Source organism: Ostrinia furnacalis, unplaced genomic scaffold, assembly GCF_004193835.3.
Source record: "Ostrinia furnacalis isolate ACB-3 unplaced genomic scaffold, ASM419383v2 OfSCF7339, whole genome shotgun sequence".
Lineage (NCBI taxonomy): Eukaryota > Metazoa > Arthropoda > Insecta > Lepidoptera > Crambidae > Ostrinia > Ostrinia furnacalis.
In genome coordinates this window covers 352,140-371,431 of record NW_021137578.1, presented here as the reverse complement: position 1 = coordinate 371,431, position 19,292 = coordinate 352,140, and the positions used below count along the sequence as shown (strand labels likewise).

Here is a 19,292-nt window from a genome sequence, read left to right as displayed (position 1 = left end):
TCCAGGTGAATCGAACGTCTACACCCTGGGCACGATAGGGGCCCATAGAGTCGTCACAACCAAGTTGCCTTCCGTGGGCCGCACTCGGGAAGCCATGACCGCTGCCGGCAACACGACCACAAGACTGCTTGGAATTTTCCAAAAGGTGAGTCCGATTTTTTTAAATTTAATTTTAATGTAACTTGAACATTATTCACCCTAGCTCAAGATTAATTAACCGAAGGTATGGAAAGAAATGGGCGCCATACAACGAATAGGTGTAAACATAATTATCCCAAATAACATTATGTAAGTAAGATGTTGCCAATACAAGAAGAAGAAAAAGTTATCAGATCTCATGTAGAGCTAAGCTTCTAACTCTACACGCCCCTTCTCTAAAGCTGAATTGCATCACCTTAACACTTCAGAAACTCTACACCTAGTCAAAATATTTGGCATGGCCGTTTTCTTACCGTCACGTAGAAAGAAAGAAAAAGTATTTATTCGATGCAAGTACAAAATAAAATAACAAATAGATATAATAAAACCAAACAGTAAGGTACATGCACCAAAATGGCATCTGCTCAGTATAAGCCGTGACGGCAGAGAGCGCGTCACGACCACTGGTATTCTGCGGATGCCAGTTGAGCAAAAGGGCGCAGCCCGCCCAAGAACAATCGGTTTACAAATTAGTGATTTTAAAAATTAAAAATACACATACATGTACGTTCATGTAGATTGTAGATAGACCAATGTAGTAATGTACTACTTGATAATAGCATGATTGCCATTATTCAACTTAACTCTTGTGTTTATTTAAGTTTATGAATGAAACCAATAGTAACTAGGTATCAGTATACCTACTGTACAGTGCGGTGTCGACGGTGACTAATTTTATCATTTTGTAATAATTATGTGTATTTAATTGGAAACATTATTGACGTCCTTTTCCAAATTTCTGTATAACACTATTATCTAAGCTGAAAAAGGAAACATGTCTATCATGTTAACATAATATTGTACACAATTTAACAATAACATTGTATTACCTTAATAGAAATTGTACGAAGTGGGTTACTCTTACCGATGATTGTGATTCAAATAAGGAGTCATGGATAGCACGTACTAATGTATCTGTAAGGTTGTCATAACTGTGTCATTTTACGTCAATGCGGTTTTGTAACTTCAGACTATTTTATACCGACTATTTTGGCACCATTTTAATGGATATTAGAGCGCCCCTTGCCATTCCAACTCCAACGAAGTAAACTCAATTTAACATTATTGCATAAATAGCAACAGCACTTTAGTTGTGGCTATCACCAAACTGTGTTGTAACCAAATCGTCCCATATTACAGTAGAATTTATAAACTCTATCCTTTTTTTTTTCAATATTTAAATTCAATGGAATACATCAGGTATTTTTAGCAAATGAAAATGGCGAATCCATTTACTTCAAGTAAATTGTTTTAATTTCGGATTAATTACGGATTAGCAAGCTGAAGTAGCAATGGGCAGGGCACATAGTACGCAGAACTGACGGCCGATGAGGCAGCAAGGTTCTGGAGTGGAGGTCTCGTACCGGAAAACAGCGTAGGACGTCCACCCACAAGGTGGACCGACGACCTCATAAAGGTAGCGGGAAGGCGCTGGATACAGGCCGCCACCAACCGGCCATTCAGCAGTGGACGTCCTATGGCAGAAATGATGATGAAGATGATGATTTTTTTTAAATTGGAGAGGGTCGTGTGCCAGTCGCTGCAGGTCTCCACTGAAACTAAATGACAATGATGATCTATTAGCTACAAAACGTATTTTTGTTTTATCAAGTAGATAACCCAGTTTCGCTGAATGGGCACGAGAAATTTCTTTTCCAATAACAAATCTCATATTAACTTATTTATTAGGTCGCCCTTGAGTTCTATTTTGCAGCATGCGTGAAATAGCAGTGATTGCATGGCAGCGGTATGTTTCCAATCGGTAGCGTATGTATATGGTCTTCTTGAAATAGAATCGAAACGAGCCGTCGAGCACCAATATGGGTTCAATAAACTACACTCGTTCGTCCTGAGGAATTTGATCATGGGTGTTCATGAATATTGATGTAGCGTTTTATTCCAAAGATTTATAAAAAAGTTAAACTTATCTCAGATAAAAACATTATATCTCTTGTGAAATCTTATTATTATGTAGTTCTATAAAACTGGTTAAATGAGATTGAATGAGAGAAGCTTAAAAACCAATGATTATTTAAATTTTTCTTTTAATAAAGCTATTAATAAAATAACCCGAGCTATTAAAAACCTATTAAGTATTCTCAGTTTTAAATTCATTACAGACATCTACACTGGCTGCACCATTGTTCAATTAAGTATATCTAATAAACTATTAGCATGGCTATTAGATCGTTAAAAGTATGTCAGTTGATTGATGATTATGATATTATAACGACGAGTAAACTTTGCATTAGAAGAAGTATCATTTTAAGTCGATATGAAGGCAGTTTTATATTCATATCGTATCTTTGGTAATATTTCCAAGCATCTTTTGCAGTTCACGTGTTTTTCCCCACGCATTGTTGTCTAGTGCCTATAATAAGCAATTGCCTTATACGGTCATGGTCATTACATTCATTAGTGACCATATAAGAATGTATTCGGTGATGTAACTTTTTAATAGGTTCTTACAGAATCCTTAATCTGAATGTTCAATACCTCGTTAGTTTTTTACTAGCATCAGATAAATGCATGAAATTGCCAGGGACCCCTCCCTGGGCAGGAGGTACCCAAAAATACTAGGTTCCTTGAGTCTCTTTTGGTGGGGCGGTCATGATTATTTATCCTCCTTCTATGAGCTCACATAACTGACAACTATAGTACTTAGATAGCTCAGATTATTATAATCTGAATTTGCAAGAGTGCTCACTTTACCTTTAAATGACTATACTTCAAATTCGAAGCACGTCATCATGAGCGCATTACGAATCAGATAATCCAATTTGCTTTAACTGGTCAAAAGGTCAGTAAACTTGTTAACTCTTATATTTATTCAACTCTTCTCGTATTATTTATAGTTCTGTCGCGACTCCAGACTTCCAGACACATAAAATTCAAATCACTCAAAGACATCATTGTATCCCTCGAGGAATACGGGATGTGAGAAAATACGCTAAATCTGTAACGCATCACTAATTATAGACAATGAAACATTGTATTTCAATTTGACCAGCATACGTGACTGGTCAAAAAGTCAGGGTCACAGTACACATCGTTTGTCTCTTAAGTGACTATTATATTATTTATAGTTCCTTACACTAAGACATTATTGTCTCTGAAGGATATGGAAGAGGATAAAAAAAACGGAGATTCGTTAAATCTGTTGATGCGTCTCTAATCAAATAATCTATTGTTTTTATTATTCGATTGATTGATTGATTATTCGATTAATTAATCTTATCAGAAGTAGGTAAGTGAAAGAAGTGATTATTAAGTGTTCTTTTCAGAATGTCTCGAAAAGATTTCGCTGGACTATTCGCAAGAAACAACGACTTGGTCTCAGCTTAGCGAAGTCTTATTCAGACATTCATAATTAATTTATTCATTGCATCATGTACTACATTCCGATGAGATTACTGCAATATTTTATTCGATTCCAATTTTACCATGTTTCTGTGCAAATAAATTAATTTGAATTTGATTAAAGAATAATTTGCAAAATAAAATTATTTTCTGAGTTTTCTTCAGGTCTTTAAATAAATTGTAAGTAGGTAAATGCGTTCAGAAAATTAGAACACCTTTTTGCTAAAGTTTCATTTTAGTCTCTTTGATTTATTACATTTGTAGTAAATTATTTGAATTTATTGCACGACTCTTTGTGAATGAATTTTAAAAATATTGGTTAATGCGACATTTAGTACACAGGAATTGTATTTATACCTGAGATTTAAATGATTGACAATGCGCAAGTGCTACTTTATTCGTTGTAGAAGAAAAATGCTATTTACTCAGTAGATTTTATTTTCATACTATGGAATGATTTTATAGTGAAGCGTGCAACAATTTACTGTGTTATCGTATGGTTGATTGCGTCGTGCACTTTCGGTCTTTGTTGCATTTGAGCTCTTAACTAAGTAGGTAAAAAGTAATCATCAGTTTTCTACAGTTCATATTTAGCGGATTGACAAGAAAAATATAATTTCTTAAGTTTCGACGAAACGAATATTGTTTGTATATTCAGTAGGTTTGAGAATATGACGTAAGCTATTTATCTTACAGATGATTTATCAATAGATGCAATTCAAAGGCTATTTTGTCTATAATTGGCTTTAATTTCTATCAAAAATCAGTTGAATCTTAATTCGTACCTACACATCAAGGGTTTGATGCCTCGCAGTTCATTTGTCAAACTCTGCAACCATTTTTCAATGAGGTTGTCCTCATATTAGTTTCGAGATGAAATATTTGGCGTGAAGCTTAGTTTGGCCTACTTTTACGAAGAAGTTACTATAATAAATAATTTTATTCACAGGTGGAGTACGTGTTCTTAGTCGGCGTCGGCGGCGGAGTGCCCCACTACACGGATTATGCGAAGCACGTGCGACTGGGTGACGTGGTGGTGTCGACGCCGGCATCTGACCTCAGCGACAAGTGAGATAATCATTTTTATTGAGGGTTTCCCTAATTGCGTCACCAGCTGGAGCCACTGGCGAGTAATAGGACCTTTCTTAATAGTAGCGCCAACCTGCCGCGCTAGGATGATGCGCGCCATGACAAAATCTTATCGACACGACAAATGTATGGGCTTATCGTGCATAATCGTTCAATGTCGTTGTTAGGCCTGGTTTCTAACAAGGTGGAGCGAAGCGGGGAAGAGAGGAGATTCCATTGAACTCTATTGGCCTCTCGTAATTAGAGAAGGTCGTTCTCCTGTAGTGGACAGTATTACCTAATGATTATGAAACAAGTGCTATAGCGAATTCACACGCGAAGTGGATTGCTAGATTGTTTTGGTCCTTGGAGAAGGCCTTTATCTGTAGACCTATTTTGGATTAAAAGAAAAGCACTCGAATTGGTCAGCGGTCTAGTACATACATTCACCCGCGTGTGACATAATTTAACCTAACTTAACAAACCCTTTCCTTACTCATAGTCATAACTCGTTCGTGCCGCATACGTAGATACCCAGGAAAATACGACCGGGAACTACGAATTCATTCACAGCTGTTTTATGAATGAAACAATCAAGATAGGTACTAAATTTTGTTTTCGGTGATTTATGTTTTTCGGTTTTCGACTATCATCTTGACGTTATAAACTGCAAGAAATATTTTAAAAAAACCTTGAATTTGGGCGAAAGCTATACCAAGTTACCTTACATTACTAATGAAATACGTGTATTAAGGAAGTTACACATTAGGTACAATCCCGTTCTTATCATTAAAAAACTTAAGTATTTCATAACTTTCAGTATCAGTTATTATTTAATATTGATGGTTCTGTAATTAATGATACTACATAATAATAGTAATGGGGAAATACCTACCGTTTGCTTAAGTAGCTTGAACTCGAGTGCGTGAAATATTTTATTAACACGCGGTTGCGGATATCGTCTAAATAATTATTGTTCATAATTAATTGTCCTGTTAATTTTAAATCAATAGGCCTAAAGGCGGAGTGAGTAAGCGTTTTCTAAAGGCCTTTAATTAAATCCCATTTATTGAGAAATTGAATTGTAACGCTGTTTAAAATAGTTTCACTAAACAGTTTACCTTGAAAGTCCAGGCACATAAGCTTATGACAAAAAATGTCCCAATGAATAAATGCTACAAATTAAAAAAATCTGTTTTCGCTCGGTAGTTGGCGCCACTGGCGAGTCTGTAGTCCTGTCACTTGCTGATGGTTATGTTTTAAGGCCCCTATTGGTAAGAAGACCTGTCGTATCACATTTGCAGTTTGTAGTCATAAATTATTAGTGGTACTTGCACTGCTGTCAATAGTTAGTGGCGCCAACAGTGAGCGTAAATTAGGTAGCCCTGACCTTATAAGAAAGAAAACTTGTCATTTGGGATGAAACTTAATACATATTTTTACTTTCTGTGATGTATGTGTATACCTATTGAGATATTTTATATTGTTTTCTTCAGGTACGTTTATATCTTCTGTGAGAAAGCAGACCGCAACGAAAAAGGAGGTTGGGACTACGAGGTCAAACCTTACAAACCATCGAGTTTCCTTCTCCAAGACATCGCTCTACGACTCACAAGCTCTCAAACGGCACCGTGGAACTCTTACGTTGAGGAAGGTAAATTACATAATAATACATTAATATTCTAGTTTTATTTAGAACTTGTTTATTAATATGTTTTAGTTATTTAATGGGAAATCTGAGTCCTCAGCTATTATTACGCACATAATTTATCTCGCTTTAAAAATACAGGGAAACATATGTTGAAACAATTTATCGGTNTTAGAACTGGCCCCATAGCAGACATTTTCCTACATCTAAAGGCCTTTTAAAATATATATTGGTTATGGCTATTGGAGCGGGTACCACTTTCCATACATTTGTGCCCATCATCCTTTATTAATAGGAATAACAATAAAACATCTCTCTCCTAGTTTAACATCCTACTAATATTATAAAGGCGACAGTTTGGATGTCTGGATGTTTGTTACTCTTTCACGCAAAAACTACTGAACGGGTTTTGTTGAAACTGTACAGTATTATTGCTTTTAACCTGTTATAACCCAGATTATCATATAGGCTATAATTTATGACGATATGTGACAAATAAATTTCAATAAATAAATAAGACGTGTCTAAAAAGCGCCATCTATCGTCATTGGTTAAAATCATCTACAGCGCCGGAAAAACTACTGTTTTTGACGTTCGTAAATAAATGTAAGTAAATAACGCCATCTATCAATATATCTAACGGGGGTAAAACGAGGTCCACGCGTACGAAGTTGCGGGCGGCCGCTAGTGTGTACTAAATTACTAAAAAAGTAAAAATCCTCTTGATCAATGAAAAAAGTAGCATCTGTTTACTTGGGTGAATTAATTCGTGAAAACGCAGGTGAACTGAATCGACTAAAGTCGTCCTTGTTCATTTCTGAGGACACTAAAAATCCACCCAGGTGACTAAATTGCACCTTAATGACTTTTCCTGACGTGAAAAAAAACCGAATGTACAGTAGAATCCCGACTATCCGGATCAATTAAAACCAGGGGTGTTCCGGATAATCGAAAATCCGGATAATCGATTTCAAAGTAAAATCTTACAATAATAACTTTTTACAATGGAAAGGGTTGACAACCCTTTCATTATTTAGAGTCTAAAAATCTAAATTTTAGACCATTGGATGAATCCATTTCTTTTAACAATGAACTAAGACAAAATCCATACCGTGTTACGGTGGCGGCGCCTTCCATTTTTATGGATCCAGACCCTAAATCGGTAATAATTAGAAACTGTGAAGAATGAGTCCGGATAATCGAGATTCTACTGTAGATAGATGTAGGATTATTTCTGTTTCGCTCTAATGCCCCTAACATTAGCGGAACAGTGTGCCCACATTGGCAAACACAAGTTCATCACTAACAAAAGAAGAAGAATCGCTACAAATCAATCAACCCTCGGCAGGTCTCCAACGCCTGCGCAGCGTCCCAGGGCGCTGGGAGCCACCAGAGGGCGCCACCGACCGCCTGTGCGTCGAGGTCGGCGCGGGCGCATACATCGAGGTGTCGCACCCCACGCCACAAGGAGACCAAGTGTGAGTTACTTTTATAATAATAAACGCGGTTTAGATTTTTTCACACAAATGTTTTTTCCCGCTAACTCCCGTTCCCGTGGGAATTTTGCAATATCCTGTTGTAACTAAGCTTTAAGTTTACTAAGGTACCTGCATGCTAAATTTTAAGCGTCTAACTTAAGCGGTTTAGATTTTTCATACTAAAGGATTTTCCCGCTAATTCCCGTTCCCGTGGGAATTTCGGGAATTCCATTCTTAGTGCACCTCTACGGTACCTAAGCTACGTCCCTTCCAAATTTCAAGTGCCTACGTTTAACCGTTTAGGATGTCCGTTGATATGTCACAAGTCAGTCAGTTTCTCCTTTTATATATTTAGATTAGATGCAGTTTTAGTGCGAGTAAAAGACGTTTCAACTGATTTTCAGATTGAATAAATTACGAGCGCATTTTGTTTACGTGCATTTATTGCGGGCACACCGCCACCTCATTTTTTTCCTGCTTGTGTGAGTATTTTGAAGTCCATATAGCGTCCGATATGCTGCTTTTACACTGCCAAGTGGCTGCATTAGCCAAGTCAAGTCAAAAAAACAGTGGGGTGGGGATGAAAAATAAATGTATTTCATCCCCACTCCTCTGTTTTTTTGACTTGACTCGGCTTATTTCCGCATAGTGTAAATCCGTCACTATGGCGAGTCAGTCCCTCCTGAACTAAGATTAACTTCGTTACGGATCCAATGACAATTTAACTTTTCCCTTTAGCTTCACTACTTGGGTTTTTATTGGCAGTCAAGCTTTAGATCCTGGCTACACATGGGTTGCAGTGATCAACAGATATAAGTAGTCCTAAAAACACAAGATGTTGTGTTCCAGTGACCAAGTGGGCAGCATTTACGTACCTACATAATTTATTTGCGGGATAAATGACAGTTGAACTTTCCCTGAGACAAATGCGGCCATCACTGGTTGGTTTTTATTGACGTACAACTCATACAAGCTGTACACAAGAGTTGCTGCGATCTTTACCGGATCGTCGGTTCACAGAGTGGGAGACCTGCCCACACTACGTCTTCTGGCTCGTGGTCCCGTGGTGGTGGGCTGGGAATACAGTTCTAAAAAAAAGTGTTTATTCCAGTGACCAAGCGGGCGGCATCCGCGTGCACTGCGCGCCGGTGGCGGGCGGGCGCGCGGTGGCGGCGGCGGGCGAGGCGCGCGCGGCGTTCGCGGCGCACGCGCGTGCCTTAGCCTACGACTGCGAGTTGGACGCCGTGCTGGACAGTGTGGTTGGGAACAGGAAGGACTGCTTCGTGTCTGTCAGAGGTATTGCTCTTTAAGGCCTATTCAGACCTAAGCGGTATTCGCTACCATCTGCGGCAGAGAAAACCCAGTGGGTATGCGGTAATAAATAATACTGTTCAGACCTAAGCGGTATTCGCTGCCGTCTGCGGCAGAGAAAACCCAGTGGGTATGCGGTAATATTACTGTTCATACCGAATCATCACTGCGAATATCGCTCAGGTCGCTCTAGCCGCGCGCGATACTGGATACTAAATACCTGAGCGAAACCCGCGCGGTATGTACCTCTACCCACAGCGGCAGCGAATATCGATTAGGTCTGAATAGGCCTTTATTCGTTCGTTCATTCGTTTCAGCCAAATGACGTCCACTGCTGGACAAAGGCCCAGAGCCCCGATTGCGCTAAAAATTTTCATGTTCAACGCGCCCGGACGACTAACGAACCAGCTGTTTTGACAAATCCGTATCGCGGTGTCGTTTTGCCAGCTATAGTCTGGACTCTGAGCACGTAGAATTTTGTCCAATGACCCCAAGCTACCCATCCTTATCGCTCGCGCGTAATTATGTTGCTGTCGCGCTCGCACACTCACTGCGGGACGCCCGTCGCACAGTCGCGACAGCAATATAATTACGCGCGAGCGATAAGGATGGGTAGCTTGGGGTCATTGGACAAAATTCTACATCCTCAGAGTCCAGACTATAGATGAAAGTTTCATCATGAAACGAAGCATAGACTTAAACGTAAAGCTAAATGTCTCATGTGACAATGAAAATACTAGGAAGGTACGTCCATTACCGTGATACCGAATTTGCACCTCAGCTGGAATGAAAAACGAGGCGCAACTGGAGAAGCGCCAATGAATTGGAGACGTTAAAAATTAGCGCAATCGGGGCACAGCTTTTCCACAATGAACGGTCCTGCGCTGCCTGCATCCAGGCTCTTCCCGCGACCTTTACCAGATCGTCGGTCCACCTAGTATTCTTTATTAAGTTGAAATTATTATTACCTTGGAACTACCGACCAAGGAGACGCCTTGGCTAGGCTACATAGTTGGATGGACGCTATTCTCGACAAAGATATTTTATAATATTACCATCAATCGACTACGTCTCGTCTTACTCTTCTTCAATTTACAAACATTCTATTTGACTCGGATAGAATAGCAAATTATAATTAATATGTTTTCAGGTTGTTTCAGTCTTTAGGTCTTTTTCTTGTCATTATGAGCCACTGTATTTTCACTCACTCTAGTTGGCACCACTAGCAAGTGACAGAACCTTACTCACCCGTTGCCACAAGTTGTGAGAGCAAAGCCCTCATTAAAGCTAGACTTATAAAAACTAATTATATTCACATCACTAATCTTATTTTTTTCGCAGGCATTTCAGACTACCGCGACGGCACCCGCGGCAAAGAGTGGCAGCCACACGCCGCGCTAGCCGCCGCCGCTGTCATGAAGTCCATCGTCGCCGCCATGGACCCGCCCACAGATTAAACACCTCACCTGCTAGCCTAGGACGCATGACATTATATCGTTTTATCGATTTTACACGATAAGCCCATACATTTGTCGACGATAAGATTATATCGTGGCGTGCATCCTATGCTGGCTGGAGTTTAAATACTCTGGAGGTCCTATTGATCTAGTATGGAACATGACGTCATTGTGCACGAAGAAAAGGGTTTGTCACAAGTAAAAAACTTACATAACATGCGTATTTCGATATTTTCTCTCAAATATCCAGTGGTTGTTGAACTATCAATACCACTTAGCAGACATAAAGTTAATATTTACTGTTTTATTTTGTGTGTTTGCCTATTAATTTGTGTTTTGTTCATTTCTATCAAAATTAAAGTCAATATCTATTGTAGGTAAATTGAGACATTGATACAATGGTATTTATAGAGAAAACTAAACCTCATTTCTACGATGAATCATGTTCCATAGAATACAATGGATATTACCTAACACTGTTATGTTCGTTTCAATCCCTGGCGCGTTTATTACCGGAAATGTGGTAATTATACAAACAAATTCTATATTTAATTTTGTTCTAAGAAGACATTGTAATTAATATTGCGTTTGCATACTATCGCACTGCCTCATGATAACGTATGGAGCACTTTATTTTTAAAATCTCAGTTCGTTTTTCTTTTCAGTGTATTTTTGACCATAATTGTTTTTGGATGTGAATCTAAATGTTTCGTAAAATATTCGATAAATGACTAGCGCGGCTTTTTGTGCACTTTAATTAAATTACACTACTTAAAGCCTAGCATTGTGTGGGCACGTTGTATCGCTTTTATGAGTATCTACAGTACAGTGGGTATTTAAAGGAATGTATTAATAAATAGTAATCTGACACTAGCACCGAATTGCATGAAAAAACAGAAGATATGTAAATGTGGCGACTAGTGTGAGTCTATCTTTAGGGACATTTGAGATTAGTACCTACTAAATATTTCGTACCTACGAGTCGCTTCCAAAATAAAACTTATACGTGCCGAAATAACGCTCTTAAGAATGAGTTTATTTGTTCCATAGAGGTTTACTCTATCTATGTATATTATCGATAAGTTTCACCAGTGTATGTACTTCAAACGGGACTTATCTTTGCCTTATTTATTGTGTAGTTTTTACTAAATTATTATGTACTCAAAGTATAATTAGCCGTACTGTTAAACAGTAGAAACTTTTACAAATAGCCATTTACTGCCATAAATTCTTCCAACGCGTGCGTAAACGTACGTCAGCTAAAACTATTGTATTCATCACAAAGTTGAAACGTAGGTCACAAATACTGTGTGATGTAGACAAATAAATCTTGAGTACCAATGTAATTTATTTACAGGTTCACTTGCCTTAGATTTGGCTGTTACGATTTATATAGATGTTTATATCACTTAAGAGTTATTTACACAATGTAGTAATAGATAAATGTAACGAATCATTTTAGTGAGATATTTGTTAGATTACTAAGTTGTCTTGTCTGCCTTTACCTTACACGCAAGCAGCTGTTACCAGTGAAACCTAAACTGTAGGGAAGTTCAATCTATGGTTAAGTAATTTTGAATCCTTTTAATCATATTGGGTGGAATACAGCTGCATGGTCTTATTAAATTTTAAAGAGCTTCGAAAATGAATAATTTTAATATGTTTAAGTGTCCTTCCTTAAAATGTATCACGAAGCAGAACTGTGTTAAAAAATCTTCCCATTGTTTCCATTTCTAGATAACCGACTTAGGTAGGTTTTCACTCATTATTGTTTTTTGAAATAAAGAAAAATGTGTCATTCATACACAAAAAAGTACCAAATAGTGTGGTGTTAAAATATTGTTTATGTTTACAAGAGTATTATTACCATGATCTACTTACACATTTAAAGCATTCCGCTATTAATTTAGTTTTAGTGTTTTTTGTAGAAAACCAGTTTAATAATAGACAATGACACAATGTTTAATCGCATTCTATATCGAAATTATTGATAGCAGTACATATAGGATAATGAGATTGATACATCGGGGAAATTGTAAATGACAAGTACTATTTAAGAGTAATGTATATTTAACCAAAACTAGAACTACCACTGCCATAAATGGCCTATTTATTATTGTTAATAATTTATCTGTTGTGAAATATATTAAAACCAAAGTTTAGACTTTTGGCTGTTTGTAAACACCTAGTCTAGTCGTCAGAATTGTGAAATGAATCGTTATTTACGAAATTGCATAAATAATTTATAAATCCCATATTGTCATTTTACATAGGGAACTTTATTATCCTAGAAATGTTGGTCTCAAACAAATAATTTCAGTCGCTATCTTATCCGGTTTTAAAATACTGAGCTTTAATTTTAGTAAAGTAATAAATTACTATGGTGCGTCCAGACTGGGCGCATGGGCTCGCGCGGCAAACTTAACATCCTGCTCACTCAAGAGCAGGGTGAGCAGGATGACCAGCGTGCCGCGCGAGCCCGTGCGCCCTGTCTGGACGCACCATTACTTACATTATTCTCTTTACAAAACATGTGGGCAACAAACTCATGCAGCTCATTGTTATAAAAGCCAAGTTTTTAAGAAATCAGCTATTTTGTCTTACTAACAAACCAAACATCCTTCTCCTTAATTGGTTAAAAAGTATCAACAGCGGCTGAAAGAATAACATGTTAATTAAACAAAATATATTCACGTTGATATTGACACTGAAATAATGCATAGTATTTGTTGTTTTTAAAGTTTTTTTTGTTTGTAGTTCTGAGTAGGAACACTAATTAGCTTAGTTTTAATTGTAATTATGTAGCCGATCTAATTTATAATCTTTTGTATATTTGGTATAAGTCCTGACTTGTATTATTATGTATTTATTACAATTTTAAAGCACAATAAAGTTAATTTTAATTCAGTATTATTTTATTGTTTACCTAACTCTTGTAACTGATAAAGGATATAGATGTTACGGTCAAAGTGATAAATGTGAAAATTATGAATAATCGCCGGTTATTATTTATTTATTTATTTATTTATTGATAAAGGTACACCAACAGCAATACACATTTAAGACATTCACAGTATACAACACATATTAGGGTTTTAGTTTAAATATGTTTGCCAATTACAGGTATACACAACAATTTCCAAAACATTGCAGCTTATTAAATATGTTATTTGTGTATACAAAACACTAAGAATTTCACAACCAACGAGTCAAGCAATAAAGTTTTCCTATCACGAGTGTGTACTGAAAGGCTGAAAATGATTGTTTAATTTGGTTTTGAATTTGGTAGAGGAAGTTATTATGAATAATTACCGCATGATTTGGTAAATGTGATTAATATGAGGTCATTTATGTGTGTAAAAAACTAAATAGGCGGCTTGGGGGTGGCCCAAGGGCCCCCCCCCGCCGCACCTTAACCTATTTTTCACTTTAAATCAAAACATTATGTTATAGGCATCATGGAAAAGTAATATTATGCAAAAAACATTCCAAACTCATTATGCCAAATTATACTAATATATGATATCAAAACGTTCAAAAGTTTGGCTGTACACGAGCACGTACACAAGATGTTGTTCTCTTTTATGAAATTTGTTAGTACTAAGGTTGAATTATGAAATAATCACTGTTAAATGTGATTAATTTATCACTTTCACCGCGACTGTCGGGAATTATTCATAATAACCGGTTATTATTAATAATTTTCAATTTATCACATTAACCGTAACATAGATATAAACCTAATTTACATTTGAAAGTGACAATATATCAATGTTAGAGTATCAGGTACATTTAATAAATCTCTTTTTTGAAACGCTCAGAAGTTTGTTGCAGTAAATAAAATAAAAATGTTGGAATGCTCTTATAATTATATTCTCTTCAACAATAAAGATACAATTTACTTAAAATTAATACAATATTTTACTTAGCTATAATAGCCTTTGATTTGAACAGTGTCCAAGTCCAAGACTGTACTGCTGGATTGTAGAGTACTCACCAGCTAATAGTTTTTGATTTCATTCTGAAAATAATAATAATATGAGCCTCTATATGATTCAATGAATTATTTTAAGATATATTAATTAATGATGAATGTGTGTGATGTTAAAATACATAAAATGAATGCTCATAATTTAAAGATATTTTTTGTTAGAGAATATTCACCAGACATATACAGGGTGTTGTTAGGAGCCAACACTAGCCCATGTTAACATGGTCATATAAATGGTATGGTGAAGTCAGAAAATTGATATCTAAATTTTAATTATTTTAATTTTCATACAAATCGGATTTTATAAAAAATATTTTGTATGAAAATTTAAAAAAATAAAATGATATCAAATATCTGACTTCACCATACTATTTATATGGCCATGTTAACATGGGCTAGTGTCGGCTCATATACCCATTTACCTAACACCCTGTATATCTTAAAAAATATATAAGTTATCAAAAGGGTTATTACTACTCACATAATAAACTTATAGGTACCATATAATATGATGTTTTTTTATTGAAGTAAAAAGTATTAGTTCAAAAATTAGTACACAAATATATCAACACAGTGGTGGAGTGAACTCTGTGTTAGTTTACATAGAAATTCCCATGTTAGTTGACATGTAAATTGCATTACACAAGCAAAAGTAAACCAGTTGTAATTAGAATACAGTTCTGAGACAAAAGCCTAATAAAATGTTGTTACTTGCATCAGTCTTAGTAGGATGATGTTGTCCGTTTGACCATCAATGTTATTGTTGATCTTCTAAAAGTTTACAAAAAATATAAATTTAAACAAAACACAGAAATAAAAAACGTAACATTTATCTTGGTAATGAAGAAAACCACAATGATTATTGAAAAATATTTTAATAAGTCACAGTAAATTTATAACTATTAATCTCATTAGGTATTTATTTACTAGATCTTACATTAATTCAGCATTTTTTGACAAAATAATGGAAATAACTACTTACCAACGTATTTAACTTCGTCAAAAGCTTTCCTAGCCTTCTTGAGCTCTTCATTCATAGTGAGCAGATCTTTGACACGGGCATATTTACGTGGATCTTTGCGGACCAAGAATATGATATCCTCAACTTGTACCCTTCCTGTTCTACCCACTTCCATTGCTCTGAAAAGTAATTAATTCTAGATCTGAAAATTATATTCTAGTATGTCTATCTAAAAAGAATTTTACTTAAATATTGAACATGGTAAGGCCTACATAAAGTACAGTACTACAAAGACTGACAATTATTATCTAGGTTCCCACTGACCTGTGTGTTGTTTCAGTTATAAATTCAATAACAAGATCTTCTAAAAAGTCCACACTTTCAGTGTACGGATTTTGATCATCACCAAATCCATACATCATACATCGAAGTTCTTTGCTAAAGAGCCTTTTTCGTCCAGATGCAGTTGCTCCTAGCTGCTGCTCAGTTTCATCTTCGTCAAACTTAAACCAATAATATTAAACATTCAATCTTATGAAGCTTAAATAAAAATTTGTAAGAAAAAAATGTAATAGCATACCTGATCAAAATTGTCAGGGTTATCGGGTGTTGGGGTAGTCATGGTTAATTCACAGATAAGTTTTTGAATAGATGAGATTATGGAGTGTTACAATTTGGAAGAATTCATTAATGCAAGCAAGCAAAATCTAAAAAAACATCACACACAGATGAGAACACAATATGCCTGACCACTATCGATGGGCGTTATTCGTTATCACGGGTTATTAAACGAGTGATCAGCCTGACCAGTGATCACTCGTTATCCAGAAACGCCTAAACTAGTTTTTTTCTTAACGTCATACAACGTTAGAATCTCTTCGTTATTCAACACGATTGTTTCCACAACGCTCTAAAGCTAAACTGAATTCACTCTTAAGCAAACAACATAAGGTAGATATTTGGTTGACATAAAAAATAACGTGTTTCCCGCTTCGTTATGACAGATTTGATGAAAAAGTCGTACATTGACGATTATTAAACATATTTTTTGTAACCTAAAGGAGTAAAGCGAGTAATGTATGGTGTCCAATTAATAAGGATCGTAACGAAACGAGTGCGTGTGCGAGTGAGAAAGCCATAGGACGTTAACATAAGCGTGGATGAAATAGGTATAATGTTCGTCGTACGTTAGATATTCAATTGAATTTGAGTCTTATTTTGAAGGTCATAAGTTCCTAAATGCCTTGCAGCTAACCAAACACCTAACGTTATAATTATCACGCTTGCTTGAGAGTTGTGGAAATAACTTCGTTTAAAAAAAACTAGTTTTGAAAACGTTATTCGTGATTCGAAAACCGTCGCGTTTAGTTATTTCAAAAACCCATAACGACACATCTTTACTGACCACTGTCTCATACTCTCTAATCTGTGCACTGTCTCATCCAGTGGGTAGACACTTCTCATACAAAAACTAGTCTCTANAAACAATTTTGCTGACAAAAGTAAAAAAGCACAGCAACAAAGCATTGAAAAGTAATCTTGAGGCTGAGGTTCGATCAGCTGATAAGAAAATTAAAGATGTTTATAAATAAAAATCCTATTTTTTCTTAGAAAAAGTTGTGAAAATAAAAGTTTACAAAATTATCATTTCTGTACTTTGTTATAATATTCAATAATTCCTCATGCCTACAACTGCTATGTCATGTTCAATACTTATTGTAATATACCTATTTTATTTCGAAATAAATAATTTACGTTACAAAACTTCGTTTTACTTACACATAGTATAAAATAAAAATAGTAATCATTAAAATATTGAAGGTTCCTATACTAGATATCGATATGCAATTACAACCCTAGCAAAGTATCGATAATCGATAAGTTATTACGAACGTCACTAATACTGTCAGAAAATAAGGCATTATGTTGGTAGCTCCGCCTGTAGTTTGTGCGGTTGGTAAAGATTTGCGGGTCGTTCTCTAAAATGCATATGTGTGTGTGAGCTCAAAAAATATCTATGGAGTGCCGTCTTTTATGCTCTTTGGTCTCATCTGTGGATATGGATTAGTGCCTGACTGTCAAGTCAAATGTCAATGTCAGTATTGTCAGTCTTGTTGTCACGCCTTTGACATATAACACACTATGGACCGGGCATACTTAAAAAATAAAAGTACGCAGTACGTACTGCATTACACACACAAGTTACAAATATGGGAAATGAACATGGCCGCAATATAGGCAATCAGTCAGTGCCCCGATTGCGCTAATTTTTAACGTCTCCAATTCATTGGCGCTTCTTCTCCAATTGCGCTTCGTTTTTCATTCCAGCTGAGGTGCAAATTCTGTATCACAGTAATGGACGTACAGTGCCCCGATTACGCTAATTTTTAACGTCTCCAATACATACGCGCTTCTTCTCCAGTTGCACTCCGTTTTTTATTCCAAATGATGTGCAAATTCGGTATCACGGTAATGGACGTATATACCTTCCTGGTATTTTCATTGTCACATGAGATATTGCTAGAGGGGATTGCCTGTCAGTTCCACTCCTGTCGTTAATTCCTCTATGGGGCCTTGGCTAATTCCTTGCATGATCCAAATTAATTTACAAATCAATTATGTACCTACTTATAGCCTGACCAGGAACATAAAAACCCTGGCATAGAGGCGCGTCAATCGCATTTGATAGTGCAACACTGAGTACAGTCGTACCTGTGTTAAATTAATAGGCTAACTTTATGTATCAGGATTTAGGATTACGGGCTAATTTGATATTTTCATGAATTAACGAAAAAATATTATTATAGGTAACCTGGTTTAAATAAATTAAATGAAAACATCAATCGAGCTAGTAGGATTTATTTTATTATTCATCAATAATCAAATTCAGAACTTGAATATTCAACTGCAATGTACCTGCTCATGAACGCTTCAAACTCGGTACTTCTTTCCCAATTCCATAAAATTCAACACTTAGAAAGTGACAAAAATCTTTAAAATAGGTAGTTGAAACAAATCACAGCTAATTTTCATAGTGGCAAATTATAAAAGCGGCATTAGACTCATGAAGCTAAAGATAGAATGGAGGCCACATTCCGAATAACTTAAAGCACAACCTATGTATCACTATCTCGCTCTCTGTGGGCAGACTCTCTCTTTCTAAATAAACAAAAAATATAAAGGATGATGGGCAAAAATGTATGGAAAGTGGTACCCGCTCCAATAGCCATAACCAATATATATTTTAAAAGGCCTTTAGATGTAGGAAAATGTCTGCTATGGGGCCAGTTCTAATTCACGTTTTGAAAGCAGTAATTTATCCACTAAGTATTATATTGAAAGTATAACACAATCATCCATGTATACGAGTATGTATTATGACTACAAGTACAATCTATTAATATAACTAAAAGAAGCATTGAACAGGAAAGGATTATACCTACGATGAACTACCCTAGCTATTAGCCCTTTATTCGCTTTCATCATCATCATCATGATCATTTTAGCCATAGGACGTCCAGTTGAATATAGGCCTCCCCCAATGATTTCCACAATGGCCGGTTGGTGGCGGCCTGCATCCAGCGCCTTCCCGCTACCTTTATGAGGTCGTCGGTCCATCTTGTAAGTGGACTTATTGGGTCTTGTGGGTTTATTCGCTTTAGCAACCCATAATAAAACCCTTAAGAAGAAATAAAACTTTAACCCCTTTATTTATAAAAGTTACACCCTAGTTGAACTCTGGCTTAAATTGTCATTTGGTATGGAAATGTCATTTTAATCCAAGGTTCTTCCTACGTGTAACTTTTTATTAATAAGGGGG

General features: G+C 36.1%; 2 protein-coding genes across 13 annotated transcripts in view; one reads left to right on the top strand and one right to left on the bottom strand.

The window, feature by feature from the left end:
- The window catches only part of LOC114363957 (uncharacterized), a 29,439-nt gene extending 16,256 nt beyond the window's left edge, over positions 1 to 13,183 (top strand). For 10 of the 12 annotated variants that reach the window (XM_028319900.1, XM_028319889.1, XM_028319890.1 and 7 more), the window contains 6 exons: positions 6 to 145; positions 4,508 to 4,626; positions 6,123 to 6,280; positions 7,623 to 7,752; positions 8,852 to 9,048; positions 10,405 to 13,183. In XM_028319900.1, coding sequence (XP_028175701.1) covers positions 6 to 145; positions 4,508 to 4,626; positions 6,123 to 6,280; positions 7,623 to 7,752; positions 8,852 to 9,048; positions 10,405 to 10,520 — 860 coding nt within the window. In that variant the 3' untranslated portion in view covers positions 10,521 to 13,183. The remainder of the gene's footprint in view (positions 1 to 5; positions 146 to 4,507; positions 4,627 to 6,122; positions 6,281 to 7,622; positions 7,753 to 8,851; positions 9,049 to 10,404) is intronic. The other 2 variants (XM_028319901.1, XM_028319899.1) reach the window with 1 other exon arrangement.
- A 1,188-nt stretch (positions 13,184 to 14,371) lies between these two features.
- Taf13 (TATA-box binding protein associated factor 13) lies at positions 14,372 to 16,366 on the bottom strand. The gene is made up of 5 exons (XM_028319951.1): positions 16,053 to 16,366; positions 15,797 to 15,975; positions 15,494 to 15,651; positions 15,227 to 15,282; positions 14,372 to 14,541 (listed from the first exon to the last, which is right to left on the bottom strand). The coding sequence occupies exons 1-4, from the start codon at positions 16,092 to 16,094 to the stop codon at positions 15,269 to 15,271; spliced, it is 393 nt and encodes a 130-aa protein (XP_028175752.1). The 5' UTR covers positions 16,095 to 16,366; the 3' UTR covers positions 14,372 to 14,541; positions 15,227 to 15,268.
- Between the last annotated feature and the right edge of the window lie 2,926 nt (positions 16,367 to 19,292).

Coding starts and splice junctions, on each gene's coding strand:
- Taf13 (XM_028319951.1), bottom strand. CDS start 16,094: ATGACTACCCCAACACCCGATAACCCTGACAATTTTGATCAG. Junction 15,976..16,052: donor ACCCTGACAATTTTGATCAG/GTATGCTATTAC, acceptor TATTGGTTTAAG/TTTGACGAAGATGAAACTGA. Junction 15,652..15,796: donor ATAACTGAAACAACACACAG/GTCAGTGGGAAC, acceptor ATTACTTTTCAG/AGCAATGGAAGTGGGTAGAA.